Source organism: Pangasianodon hypophthalmus, chromosome 1 (assembly GCF_027358585.1).
Source record: "Pangasianodon hypophthalmus isolate fPanHyp1 chromosome 1, fPanHyp1.pri, whole genome shotgun sequence".
Taxonomy (NCBI): Eukaryota; Metazoa; Chordata; class Actinopteri; order Siluriformes; family Pangasiidae; genus Pangasianodon; species Pangasianodon hypophthalmus.
This window is the reverse complement of record NC_069710.1, coordinates 11,961,048-11,974,483: the sequence shown is the minus strand read 5'-3', so window position 1 is coordinate 11,974,483 and position 13,436 is coordinate 11,961,048. Positions and strand designations below refer to the sequence as shown.

At 37.5% G+C, this 13,436-nt stretch overlaps 2 protein-coding genes across 4 annotated transcripts in view; one reads left to right on the top strand and one right to left on the bottom strand.

The window, feature by feature from the left end:
• Window positions 1-24: 24 nt before the first annotated feature.
• LOC113534105 (putative ferric-chelate reductase 1) lies at window positions 25-11,190 on the top strand. Its single transcript, XM_053242189.1, has 12 exons — window positions 25-618; window positions 733-927; window positions 2,142-2,243; window positions 2,322-2,470; window positions 3,210-3,349; window positions 3,432-3,544; window positions 3,684-3,770; window positions 5,718-5,809; window positions 6,056-6,114; window positions 6,211-6,345; window positions 7,852-7,877; window positions 8,504-11,190. Exons 1-12 carry the CDS (start codon window positions 559-561, stop codon window positions 8,591-8,593), a joined length of 1,248 nt encoding a protein of 415 aa, XP_053098164.1. The 5' UTR covers window positions 25-558; the 3' UTR covers window positions 8,594-11,190.
• A 945-nt stretch (window positions 11,191-12,135) lies between these two features.
• Window positions 12,136-13,436, bottom strand: part of ddc (dopa decarboxylase) — a 33,110-nt gene continuing 31,809 nt past the window's right edge. For all 3 annotated transcript variants that reach the window (XM_026925991.3, XM_026925992.3, XM_034307358.2), the window contains exon 14: window positions 12,136-13,258. In XM_026925991.3, coding sequence (XP_026781792.1) covers window positions 13,058-13,258 — 201 coding nt within the window. In that variant the 3' untranslated portion in view covers window positions 12,136-13,057. The remainder of the gene's footprint in view (window positions 13,259-13,436) is intronic.

Sequence of the window (13,436 nt, the reverse complement as noted above, 5' to 3'; positions counted from 1 at the left end):
AGCAGTTCTAAACTCTTTTTTGAGTAAATTTTCAGAAATTATATTTTCCAAAAAAAATTTTGTCTTCAACACTACCAAGCAATTTAAAGCAAAAAAAAAAAAAAAGAAAAAAGAAAATATGAAAGTATCTGGATATGTATTAAAATTATACATGAAATGGTTAAATAATAATAAAAAATGTAATTGTTGGCAAATTACTGTTGTATAGGAGGAATAAAACACTCTGATCCCAAATGTGCTGTTATTGGAAAATAACAACTTAAACACTAACAGTAAGAGTAACTCTGCTTCGCGTTGGGCCACATCACACCACCAGTTATTTTCCTATAACAGAATGCCCCCAAGTGTTTTATTCCTAATTTAACTCTCACTTGTAATGCACCTAGAATAATGTCACTCTGACATACCAGAGGTTCACTGACTTGCATTCAATTGTACTAACATTCTTATATACATTCATATTAATTAAAACACCCATCATATTAATTAAAGATTGTGTGAATAGGAAATGGAATTATAGTAATCACATCCTTTATACAAGCCTTAACTCTCTTGTAGATGCCTGTATTTTCTCTTCTCTTCACCTCTCTTACCCTGCTGCTCCGATGCTGCAATTCAGTGAGTATCTATAGACATTCTTCTCAAAGTTGAAACATCCGTCTACGTTATAACTGTTCACTGATATCACACACTGTATTCATTCATATGGTGTATTTATACTTTCTGTTGCAGATAGTCATATCTAGTGCCGGATGTGGGACTCGTAAAGTGTGCTTCAGTAAACCCGACGGTTGTGACCCGGCTAAAGACGCGAACTGCTACTTCATGTCGGCCGTGCCGTCGCCTGGTATTTGGGAAATCGCGTTTGAGATCCATGGACTTGCAGAAGGATTTGTCTCCTTTGGCTTTTCAGATGACCAGCTTATGGTATTATTCCTCATGCTCTGATTTTTCTTCAAAAGTTTCCTTCATGTTTGGAGTATATTTTAAGGGTATTTCTGGCATACAAATTAGTCAGAAGATGTTGATTAATTTTCTATCACATCAGGTCTGACAGTAGTTCCAGCTGCAAGACCATACACCAAGATCATTGGAGTATATTAATGTGCTCGTTATAGCATGAAGAAAAGCATATAATCATTGATATGGTGTAAGGAGATATTTAATGTTGGTGGAAGAAGTCTCCAAATTCAGCACTTTGTAACAGTCAGTAAGTTTTCCAATATGTGAAAGTCCTTAGGGCAGAGGAGTTTACACTTTTCGGTTTCTTGTTAACATGAGCTGCTTTTTTTTTTGTCTACTAACTTCAACAGAGTTCAAAAGAGAGGCTGCTGTTAGCTGTTATGATGTAAGCGATAATAGGAACTAGCTTGTCTTACAGACATTCCACAACATTACATGCACAACATGTTGCTCTTTAAATTAGAATAGATTCAAAATTGTAACTGTTGTCAAATTGCTGTGGTATAAGAGGAATAAAACACTTCTGAACATACTAAATATACAGCACTGTGCAAAAAGTCTTAGGCACTCTAGTTTTTTCAGTACAAACTTTGTTATAGATTTTTATTTTATGACTTCTACATTATTGATTCAGTACAAAACCATTTTAGATTTCCAAACATTAGTTTTTCAGCGCAAAATTAAATTTTTTAGAAAAATGTTTGTATGTCAGGAAAGAAAGCAGCATATTACATAAGAAACACTTTTCAGACAAAAAACATAAAGAGGGCTGCTGGGTTTTGCTGCAAAAATAAGAAGCAAGTGCGACAGTCAAAGTCTCCAGAAGAACTGTGACTGGTTCTGCAAGATGCTCAGTAACACTTACAGCTCATTTCCTTATAAAACTGCACACACTGTACCTGAGACTACTATTTTTTTTAAAAGTGAAGGATCGTCACACCAAATATTGACTTTGTTTCATTTATTACTGTTTATTGCTCTTTATAGTATTTTTTTTAATGTCGAAACATTTAGTTTCATTATTTTTGAAGGCATCTTTGCTCTACAGCATTTCTTTGCATTTGCCTAAGGCTTTTGCACAGTACTGTACATACTATACAAAACCTTAGCAGTTGACTGAAACAGAATAAATGTTGAATAAATGTTTGGTATCACGTTTGAATACTTTTTTTTTTCAGGGTAATGATGACATCTACATTTGCGTCCTGGACAGTAATGGTAGCACCAATGTCCGTCATGCCTTCTCTACTGGGAGAAGCAGACCAAAGAATGTTCCACTGGTAAAGATGCCTTCCAACGCATGAATAAAGTTACACTTAACTCCTGTGTACTCAGAAAGGTTTCCTAATCTTTTATAGGGCAATGTTTCACATATAAGGACCTCAGTGATGGATGGAGCCATCAGCTGCTCCTTTATATCGCGAAACCCCATCAGTACTACAAGAATCTCAGGAATGAATAGCAGTCATTATCTATTGTTTGCCTATGGATCAAGTGTTGATGGTACGTGAGTTAAGTTTCAGGGTTTTTCCTTCATATTATGAAAAAGAGTGTACAGTAGTTGACGTCTCTAAGGTTTCCAAACCTTTCTTGAGTAGAAATGCCCAATACATTTTTTAAAAAGTATTGTCTAAACCCACAGCTTTAATCACAAGCACTTGAAAAAAAAAAATCAGGGATTTTTGCACTGAAGAAGGAAATGATTTTTTTTCTTTGCTTTTATGTCATATGATGTAACATAAAAAGCAAAAGACAGTTTTAAAAAGTCTAATATGATGATATATGAACAAGACAATAACAAGCATTAAAATAAATATAATAGGACTCTAGTGTACTGACAATATATTGCTTCATGAGTAGTCCTAGTTGTCATTATTTACTGCAAATTTGGTTTAATTTAACAATATGGCACTTGATACAGCACATCCCATTTTTCTTTTTAAATTTGCCACCACATTTATAACACTTTTAATTCGCTGTTTTGATTTGTCGAATTTATATGCCAATTTTCCTTTTGTAATTCAATGGTCTCTGCTGTAATGAAAATATTCCCACAGTTTGAAGGATATTTCGGTATTTCGGTATTAAATCCTCAGTGCACACATGTAACTCACATGTTTTCAGAAATCACTGTTTGAAATCAATGTCATTTTTTTCCAGGGAGGTTTATATTGTATAAGAACCAACAATAATTTCTGAAATTACTAATTGTGTACATTTACTTTTTCAGGTAGTAAATAAAATAGAACAGTGAAGCAGCTTTTTATGTTGGCAGGTGAAATCCTGTTTCATGGACAAAATCAATTTGTTAGTGCTGCCCCAGTGGATATATTCAATCCACAGATTACCAGAAATATGCAGCTGCCTGTGATCATTAAAGCCCATGGTTTGTGCTACTTCTGTGTCCACTTGTTGTATCCATGCTGTTTACCTGTTGCGATCCTTCTAAATAAGACTTCCTGATTCAGGTTCTCTTATGCTTATTGCCTGGATGTGTACTGCCAGCACGGGCATGATGATTGCACGCTATTTGAAGGCAGTCATGGGAAAAGGTTGCTGTCGCAATGACCTCTGGTTTGTGGTAGGCCTTTTCCCTTTATTTATTGAAAGTGAATACAAATATCCAATCCAAGTAGACTGTTTAGCGTTGAGAGTTTTTCTTAAGTGACCATCCAACAATCACGGAAACTCAAAACCTTCTTTTTTGTCTCTTTTTTCAGGCTCATGTGTCTTTAATGTCCGTCTCTGTTGCTGTGACCATCACTGCAATTGTTCTTTTGTTTGCACATGTTAGGGGCTGGAGTGGGGTAGGTGCTTACTTTTAAGATCTTGATATCCTAATGGGGAGCTGCAACTTTAGCTATCTTAACATCTAGACAAGCATGGAAATTAAACAAAGTGTAACAACTGGGTTTGTCATGTTAAGCCATATCAAAAATCCATCCACCTTTTTTCTTACTTGCATGGAGCAATTGAAGCTACTGACCACAATAGTTTAATGGACAGGCATGAAACCATGGTTCATTTTAAACAAACATGCCTAGTTTAGAACATCCGTGACATTCCTGGTGGGGGTAATGGTGGGATCCCCAGATGTTCCCAAGCCAACGGTGAGCCCACAAGATGCCTCCATGTCACTATTTCAGGCTCACTCACCTGGGGACACCACCCCCATGTATGGGGGAATGAAGATTCTTCAGAATTGGAAAAAGTGCACAAAAAAGTTATTTTATACATTGAGCAGCCATGACATTAAAACCACTGACAGTTGAAGTGATTGACATTGGTTATCTTATTACAGTGGCACCTGTCAAGGGGTGGAATATATTAGACACCAAGTGAACAGTCGGTTCTCAAAGTTGATGTGTTGGAAGCAGGAAACATGGGCAAGCATAAGGATCTGAGCGACTTTGACAAGGGCCAAATTGTGATGGCTAGAAGACTGGGTGAGAGCATCTCCAGAACGGCAGGTCTTGTGGGATGTTCCCAGTATGCAGTGGTTAGTACCTACCAAAAGAGGTCCAAGGAAGGACAACTGGTGGACCAGTGACAGGGTCATGGGCGTCCAAGGCTCACTGACACGTGTGGGGAGCGAAGGCTCACCCATCTGGTCCGATCCCACAGAAGAGCTACTGCAGCACACATTGCTGAAAAAGTTAATGCTGGCTATGATAGAAAGGTGTCAGAACACACAGTGAATCTCAGATTGCTGCGTATGGGGCTGCGTAGCTGCAGACCGGTCAGAGTGCCCATGCTGACTCCTGTCCACTGCCGAAAGCACCTACAGTGGGCACGTGAACATCAGAACTGGACCATGGGACAATGGAAGAAGGTGGCCTGGTCTGAGGAATCATGTTTTCTTTTGCATCATGTCGACGGCTGGGTATGTGTGCATTGATTACTTGGGAAAGGGATAGCACTAGTATGCACTATGGAAAGAAGGCAAGCCGGTGGAGGAAGTGTGATGCTCTGGGCAATGCTCTGCTGGGAAACCTTGGGTCCTGGCATTCACGTGGATGTTACTTTGTCACATACCACCTACCTAAACGTTGTTGCAGACCAAGTACACCTCTTTGCATGATATAAATGCTACTGCGATTAAACTGCTTGAGGCAGTGACCTCTTTCAGCAGGATAATGCACCCTGCCAGACTACAAAAATTGTTCAGGAATGGTTTGAAGAACATGACAGAGAGTTCAACGTGTTGACTTGGCCTCTAAATTCCCCACATCTCAGATGAGCATCTGTGGGATGGATCTGGTGCTAAAGTCTTCGTGCCAGATACCACAGCACACCTTCAAAGGTCTTGTGGAGTCCATGCTTCAACGGGTCAGAGCAGTTTTGGCAGCACAAGGGGGACCTACACAATATTAGGCAGGTGGTTTTAATGTTATGTCTGATCAGTGTATCTTGCATCATGGAATAATTTCCAAACACAATGTTGGCTCTCACTTCTACACTTATTACATGATTATACTTATTACTTTGGGAAGCACAGCTGTGCAAAATGGATGACTGTGTCTAAGGTATAAAAACTAAAATCCAGAATGAATAAAAAACTTCATTCTTCTAAAATTCTGATAAAAACAGAAATACTGATATTGGGTATTAAGCCTGCCAGCAGTGTCTGTTCTGTGAAAACAAAAGCCACTGATTCCTGTAAATAACCTGTTTCTGGCTGGCATGCAAGACTAATGATGGTGAAATATATAAAAGATGCTATATGATGATATTTACTCCTCTGTGTGTTTTAGGGGCTTCATCCTATATTGGGAACTTCGGTGCTGATCCTCAGCCTGATTCAACCACTCGCAGCTGCTTTTCGCTGCGCACCTGAACATGAACGGTAGAGGCTTAGCATTGTACTTTGTTCATACTGTAGCCACTCAGTTAAAGCAGAAGTCCACTGTTTCAATGTGACACAATGAGGCACTGTTTGGTATTGTCATACCTTATTAGTGTATAATTTGACATATGTCACATGTTGGATGTTTTTTTTTTTTCTTTGCTTCCTTTGTAACTTGTAAAGAGTTTCTGAATTTTGAAAACATGCATAAAAAATATCCATACCTTCAAACTTTTGTTGTTGCAGGCGATACATTTTCAGTTGGCTGCATGATATAAATGCTGCTGCCATTAAAGTGCTTGCAGGTAGGAACACAGAGTAATCTTACACACATCAGTTCATTCCACTGATTCTCTATTGCTACATAAAGCACTGACATGATGTTTATTTCGCTTTGGCAGTGGCAGCCATATTCACCGGCCTGTCGCTAATCTGCAACTCAGACCGATCTCTTCTTGAGGTGATGGGTGGATTCGTGGGCTGGGAGGGACTCTTTTTTCTTCTCCAAGAGCTTCACATGCACTTAAGAAAAACGGGTAAATACACAAATGCTTTCACAGTCTTGGCCTAATGGATGTGAGAGTCGGACTTGCAAACCTGAAGGTGAACCTGAAGGTTGTGGGTTCGAGTCTCGGGTCCTGCAGGGATTGTAGGTGGGGGGAGTGAATGACCAGCGCTCTCTCCCACCCTCAATACCACGACTGAGGTGAGACCCTTGAGCAAGGCGCCGAACCCCCAACCAAAAAGGCTGCCCACTGCTCCGGGTCTGTGTTCATGGTGTGTGTGTGTGTGTTCACTACTGTGTGTGTGCACTTGGATGGGTTAAATGCAGAGCACAAATTCCGAGTATAGGTCACCATACTTGGCCACAAGTCACTTCACTTCACTTTCCATACATGTTCCATACAGTACTGTACAGATACTGGACATTTTGGACGAGAATAATATTTCCTAAATAAATCACGTGCAAAGAAAACAACAATGAACCTAAGACAAATACTTCTGGTACTCAATAACTGACTTGTTTTTCTTGGCGATTTTTGGTCAAGCTACTCTTCTCTAATATTCAAGGGAATATTATGGTCTGTAGTGTCAAAAACTGATGATAAAGATATAATTACATCATTTGTTAATATAATAAGCACTTTTTCTGTTCTGTGGTGTGGGGTCTACATCCTGAATTTTGGTGTTTTTAATTCAAGAACAACAGCAGAAGGAATTAGCTTGCCTATTTGTCTACTATTTGCTGCCACCTTGTGGGAATGCAAATACATGACTTCGGGCAAAGATTTATTTATTTTTTTTTCAATACGTGTATTCTGCAAGAGGCAGGTATACTAATCCGCTTTTGTTATTGTAACAGATTGTAATTGTAACAGACATATTATTAAGGAAGGCCCAGGTTCTGCTTGCTTCATTACTAGTTCATTAATAATGAATGACTAATTCATTAGTAATGAATAAGTTCACTTAAAATGTTTGGTATCACTTTTCCTACACGGCTGCTTATTTTTTTTGCCCAAAGATGAAAAGACTACTACTAGGTTTCTTTTAACATACCCCTTTGTCAGTTATAGCACTACTACTTTTTCATTGCAATATAAAATGCACCAAGGTATATGAAGCAGAAACAAGCAGTACAAGTCATCTGATAAAAATCCAGAAGCTGAGGAGAGACAGAAACAGAACAGAACAGTCTTTATATCTACTTGAATATTTTGACAAAATAAATGAATTATATTGAAAATAAATATGTATCAGCACAGAAAACACAACAGTCTGTTTTCTGACATGGGAAGGTCTTCAGGACAAAGGACTTTTGCGCTTTCTGGTCTCTTGGCTAGTACAAGTAGCGCTAAAATTAATTTAAAAAGTGTTAGTGTACTTCAGGGAGGTAAACATTTTTTTACATTTGTATAGACAATATTATAGACAAAAGTATCAATGATAGTGATAGAAACATTAGGAAGTAAACTAATATGTAGCTGTTTAAAAATTTCACCTTGCTAATATAATTTATTTATTTATTTTTTTTTTTACAGATGATGAAGAAAATGGTTTTGAACTGGTAAGTGTGCCAAAGCCACAACCAAGAACCACTATTTATTTCATTTTTTTTTTAGAATTTCTCAACTCAATAAATTTTGTGAAATTGCCATAAAGGATTTCTTGTAAAGGATTTCAGAATTTGTCACTAATACTAGTGGAAAAAAGTTTTTTTTTTTTTTTTTAAAGTTGATTGAAAGGACAGTACGGAGTCAGTATTATGTTAAAGCTATGTGTTACAAGTGTATATGTGCGACCAATGACGAAATCGATTTGACTCAGTTTTAAATGTATCCAGTAAGTATCACTGAAGTACAACTGTGTGTTACTATTTCTTTTCTGATGCATGATAAAATAAAAAGGGTTCTTGGTTGTGGAATTAGATTTTATAATGGCTGTTTAAACGGCTCTTTTCAAATATAGCATAAGTGCACTACCTGTCAAAAAATTTGGACACATATAGAACTTTTGAAAATGACATTTAAATAGTTAATTTATTAAAATTATTCAATTAATTTCTGAACCAAAATGTATTTTTAATAAGCAGTTATTGCTTACAATGAAGTAGTAACTAGTTTTCAGTTAGAAGCAATGAGTAGCACATGCTGAAGTTCTTTTTTCCTTTTGTTTGCCTTTTGTTTGCATTAGATCAGTGCAGAAACAACTCTCATGATCCTGTACTTGCTTGGAAACCTGATGTTCTTGGTGACACTTTTGGCTGGAATTAGCATGATGTAGAATTTATATTATTTTAATGTAAATTAAAGTAAACAAAGTATATACACAAAATATAATATGTTGTAGTTAGCACCATTTATTTATATAAATGTTTGATAATTTAAGAAAAAAAAATGTACTGAACTATCTCCTGAGAAAAAGTCTGAAGTGCTAGTAAGTGGAAGGTTGTAAGTTCAAGTCACAGCCTTGCCAGAGATCTGACAACTTTCAAGAAGACTGTTGAGCAAGACCCACAACTGGTCAGCTGTTCACCTGGCCTGGATTTACCTTCACTTCTAAAATGTTTTTAATGCTACATGATTACTAATGCTAATTTCCGGAGTAGTACAACAGAGGGTCTGGGGGTACAACTATGTTTGAATACTTACTGTTTGGCTCAGGAAAAAGGAAACTAATTAGCTTAGCTTGCACATTTTTTTCCCTTGCTAATGTTGTTACTGTTAAATGGCAATGGCAGGTGTTGCTAGTAGGGTGTGTGCACACCCTGAGGCACTTGTCCAACGCACATTTTCTCCCTGCAAAGAGGGAAATTGTAATGTCAGAAGGCTGGAAGAGCAAGAGGAAAATCTTTATAGTAAATGAAAGGTTCTCAAAATTCTCAATGGAAGCTATGTGGCTAATGATGCAACATTTTCAGGAACCCTCAGCACTGACCCACAACACCATGGTGGAGTTTTAAATCAACCACCAAGACAGCACAAAATTGCAAGGCAATGCTTCTGTCCTTTGAGCAACTGAAGTGCAGTATCAGCATTATTTATGAGTGCTGTCTGTTAGCCTTTGAAATCATTTAATACACAGCCTGAAGGAAAACACCCTGGAGATCCAGAATAAAAGAAATATCGAAGTTTACATATGTGAATGATTGTGACAGATAAATGCAAAAAAAGCCTTGTCTTCAGTCAGCAACAGTGGCTCATGAAGAAGTGCATGTGTTCTACTAATAACACTATTATTGCTGTTACTATATATGGCACTTTATCACTACTACGTTGGAATAATCACATTTACTACATAGTGTTTTTTTTTTTTTTTTTTGCACAATTACACAATTAACAAGAAATCTCAGTTAATAAATAATTAAGATTTAACACACATTAGCATAACACCTGCATTTCTTTGCATTGTGACAGATAAATCATTCATAGGGGGAAAAAAACAGAAGAAGGTGAGAGTTGAACCACTGAGTTGAGGAACAACGGTAGTAGTGTTATATATACACACAGCAAGTAAATATATAGTAGCAAAAATAAAATATAAAGCATGTAAAACAACAGCAATAATTACACAAGCACCTACATGTATATAGCCAAGAGCAGCATAACCCCTCCTTCCACCTCTCCAGGAGCCCCAGGTGGGACATACTGGCTTTCACTCTCTTTCTCTCACTTTGCCAGATTTAGTGCCCCACCTGGTTCCAGCACCTTCAGCTCGCCTGCAGGCAGTCTTGATCCTGTGTGGTATTGCACCACAGAGGGACTCACCCTTAGACATCTGAGCCACCAGTACCTTCTGAAACTCTACTTCTTTTTTGGGGGGTTTATCTTTTACTTTACATCACCCACACACTCATAAAGAAAACTCTTACATTCCAGTTAACCCAAAGCTTGAACCCCGATCATGAGAAAGAAGTCACTAGCCTAGTGAGCCACCAGTGCCTTTGGATAATGGTAGCCATCTTTTTGGGGGGTTTATCTTTTACTTTACATCACCTATGCACTTATAAAGAAAACGCATGCATTCCAGCTGAGCCGAGGCTTGAACCCCGATCATGAGTTACAAATAAAATGGTCATGGACCTCTCCATGGATACATAACATTATCAAATGGTGTAACTATTTCTTCTACAATTCTTGTGTGCACTACCAATATTTTAATCAAAATGTTTGGTCTACTCCAGTCTGTCTCCAGCGGGATTTTAACACAATATATTAGCCTGAGCATGACATTACAAGGTTACTACCGAGACAGGAAGCAGATTGGTGGTTTTACCCCCAGGCGGCTGTTTGGAGCCAAATGTTACAGCTGTCTGTTCTCATCATGATGCTCAGGATAAATGAGAGTGGACAGGTTCAAGAAGTACAGCAGATTCAGGTTAGTGCACCCAGATCTGGCCATATATATACATATCTGGCAAATATTGAGCCTTGCCTGTAATACAATTCCACCACCAAAAATTGCTTGGAGTTCTTTTTTCATACAGTTTTTCAATTCATACAAGTAAGATTTCCCAAGTAAGATTCCAAACAAATTTATCCCAGTATATCCTTCAACAAATAACTAATTAAATAAATGAATAAATTTACCAAGATAAAGAATATGAAATATGTATATTCAGTGTATGTGTGTATGCATGTATGTATGCATGTATGCTCACTGAAACTGGGTGAGCCTGTGCCCACTGTAGCCTCAGATTCCTGTTCTTGGCTGACAGCAGTGGAACTTGGTGTTGTCTTCTGCTGTTGTAGAAAAGTATGGAGAATGAAAGGAACAGCTCATGATCCAGAGTATACCACATCATGTGTCAAACATGGCTGTGTTATGACATGGGCATGTATGGCTGCCAATGGAACGGGCTCACTGGTGATTATTGATGATGTGACTGCTGACAGAAGTAGCAAGATGAATTCTGAGGTGTATAGGGCTATACTCTCTGCTCACATTCAGCCAAATGCTACAAAACTGATAGGACGCCGCTTCACAGTGCAGGTGGATAATGACCCTAAACATACTGCGAAAGCAACTCAAGACTTTTTGAAGGCAAAGAAATGGAATATTCTTCAATGGCCAAGTCAGTCGCCTGATCTCAACCCAGTAGAGCATGCTTTTCACTTACTGAAGACAAGACTGAAGGCAGAAAGACCCACAAACAAGCAGTAACTGAAGGTGGCTGCAGTGAAGGCCTGGCAAAGCATCTCCAGGGAGGAAACTCAGAATTGTTTGAGAACATGGGGTCCAGACTTCAGGCAGTCATTGACTGCAAAGGATTTTCGTCCAAATACCTTTGAGCCCCTGAAAATGGAGGTACTTTGTTGAAAATGGCTGTAATTGGCTGTAAATGGTAAATGCTATAATTTTGTGGAACCTCTTAAAATAAAGCTGAAAGTCTACACTTCAATCACATCTTGATTGTTTTATTTCAAATCCATTGTGGTGGTGTATAAAGGCAAAATCACAAAAGCTCTGTCATTGTCCAAATACTTCCGGACCTGACTGTATGTCTGTGTATATATGTATGTATTCATTTATTTAGGAACATATTGATGGATTTATTGACATATATTCTATATAGATATATATTAAGTCACTGCACTTTCCATATCACAAGGTAATAGTGTATGAAAAGAATATTCCAATAGACTTCCATTTTAAACAGGGATTTTTTGAAAAATTCCTAAAAATTAATGTGACCCAATTCCAAATAATGCAGTCTTGAATAATAAATGTTTTTTTTTTAAAATGTTTTTGTGACCATGCACCAATATTTTATAAATATAGCACATTTCATGGATGAATTGTGGAAAAATGAAGGAATAATGTGATAATATTCATTCATTTATTTCAGAAGTCACTGCAGAACCCAAATCATGTCCCATTAGATTAAAGCAAGTAGCTTTAAGTCTGAACCTTTTCAATGCCAAAATCTCAAGATGATGAGTAACAATAACAGTGTTTGTGCACATTGGTAAGCCAGATAACAACAAAAATCCAACACCAGGCTACAATACATAATAACACAATGACAGAATGACACCCAAAACACTTCCTTTATACTTTGTTCCATTAACTACCACCAATAAAACCTCATTCTGATTTTAGATATATTTCTAAAATCGACCAATAATTCGTTACAGACACATATATACGCTTTAGGAAAATATAGGCAAGTCCACTATCAAGAACTGGTTTCATTTCATCAGTATTATAATTCTGTCTAAGTAGATTTCGAACAAATGCAGCAAGAAATCAGGCATCGTCGTGATTTTGGAGTGAACACAGTGATAACATTAGGTAGCTAGTTTATTTGGTTTTTTTTAGGAAATATAAGGAAGAAGCAATATTGAGAAATCAGTGAGGCATAAGTCCAAATTGAGTAGTACATTTTAGTTTTTTTTAAGAATTCCACCATTTTGGATTTTAGAAAGAATAAACTCTTGTTTTCTAAAAACACTTTAGGGGTGTGGTGGTATAAGAAAATGATCAATGGGAGTTACTGTCAGTACCCTAAAGTTCATTATTTTCCATTTATATCACTTCTTAAAAGTGTTTTATTCCTTTTATAGCACAGCAATTATAATTTTTAATTTATTACAGACACGTTATACTTTTTATCCATATATAACCACTTTGCAGACAACGACAGATCTCACACACATATAAACACGCAGAAAGATGAGAAAGAATTGCAGCAGCAGGATGTGTGTAAGAGAGAATGATTAGCGAGAACAGTGCTGTGCCCGGTGCTCAGTGTTGGTTCTCACAGAGAAGCCCGGATGCCAGCTGAGTGATGTGAGTCCAGGCCTCATGAATGTGCCGTGACTCGGTGGTGCGAGCGCACACAACCAAGCGCAACACAAACACACCCGCCAACTGGCACGGCACCAGGTGAATCCTGCGACCGCTGTTGATCCTCTTCAGCAGGGTTTCATTCAGGTCGTTCGAGCCCTGAGCCGTACGCATGAGAAAAAAACAAACTATCTTTAAGTACTTTCTAGACTATATTTTCTACACTTTCTATATTTTCATATATGTAAATAAATATTTCGGTGTAGAATGTCTTACATATTTTTATTTTTGTATGTGTTTTAATGTGTATTTACACTCAAGGATTACGTTACTGGAA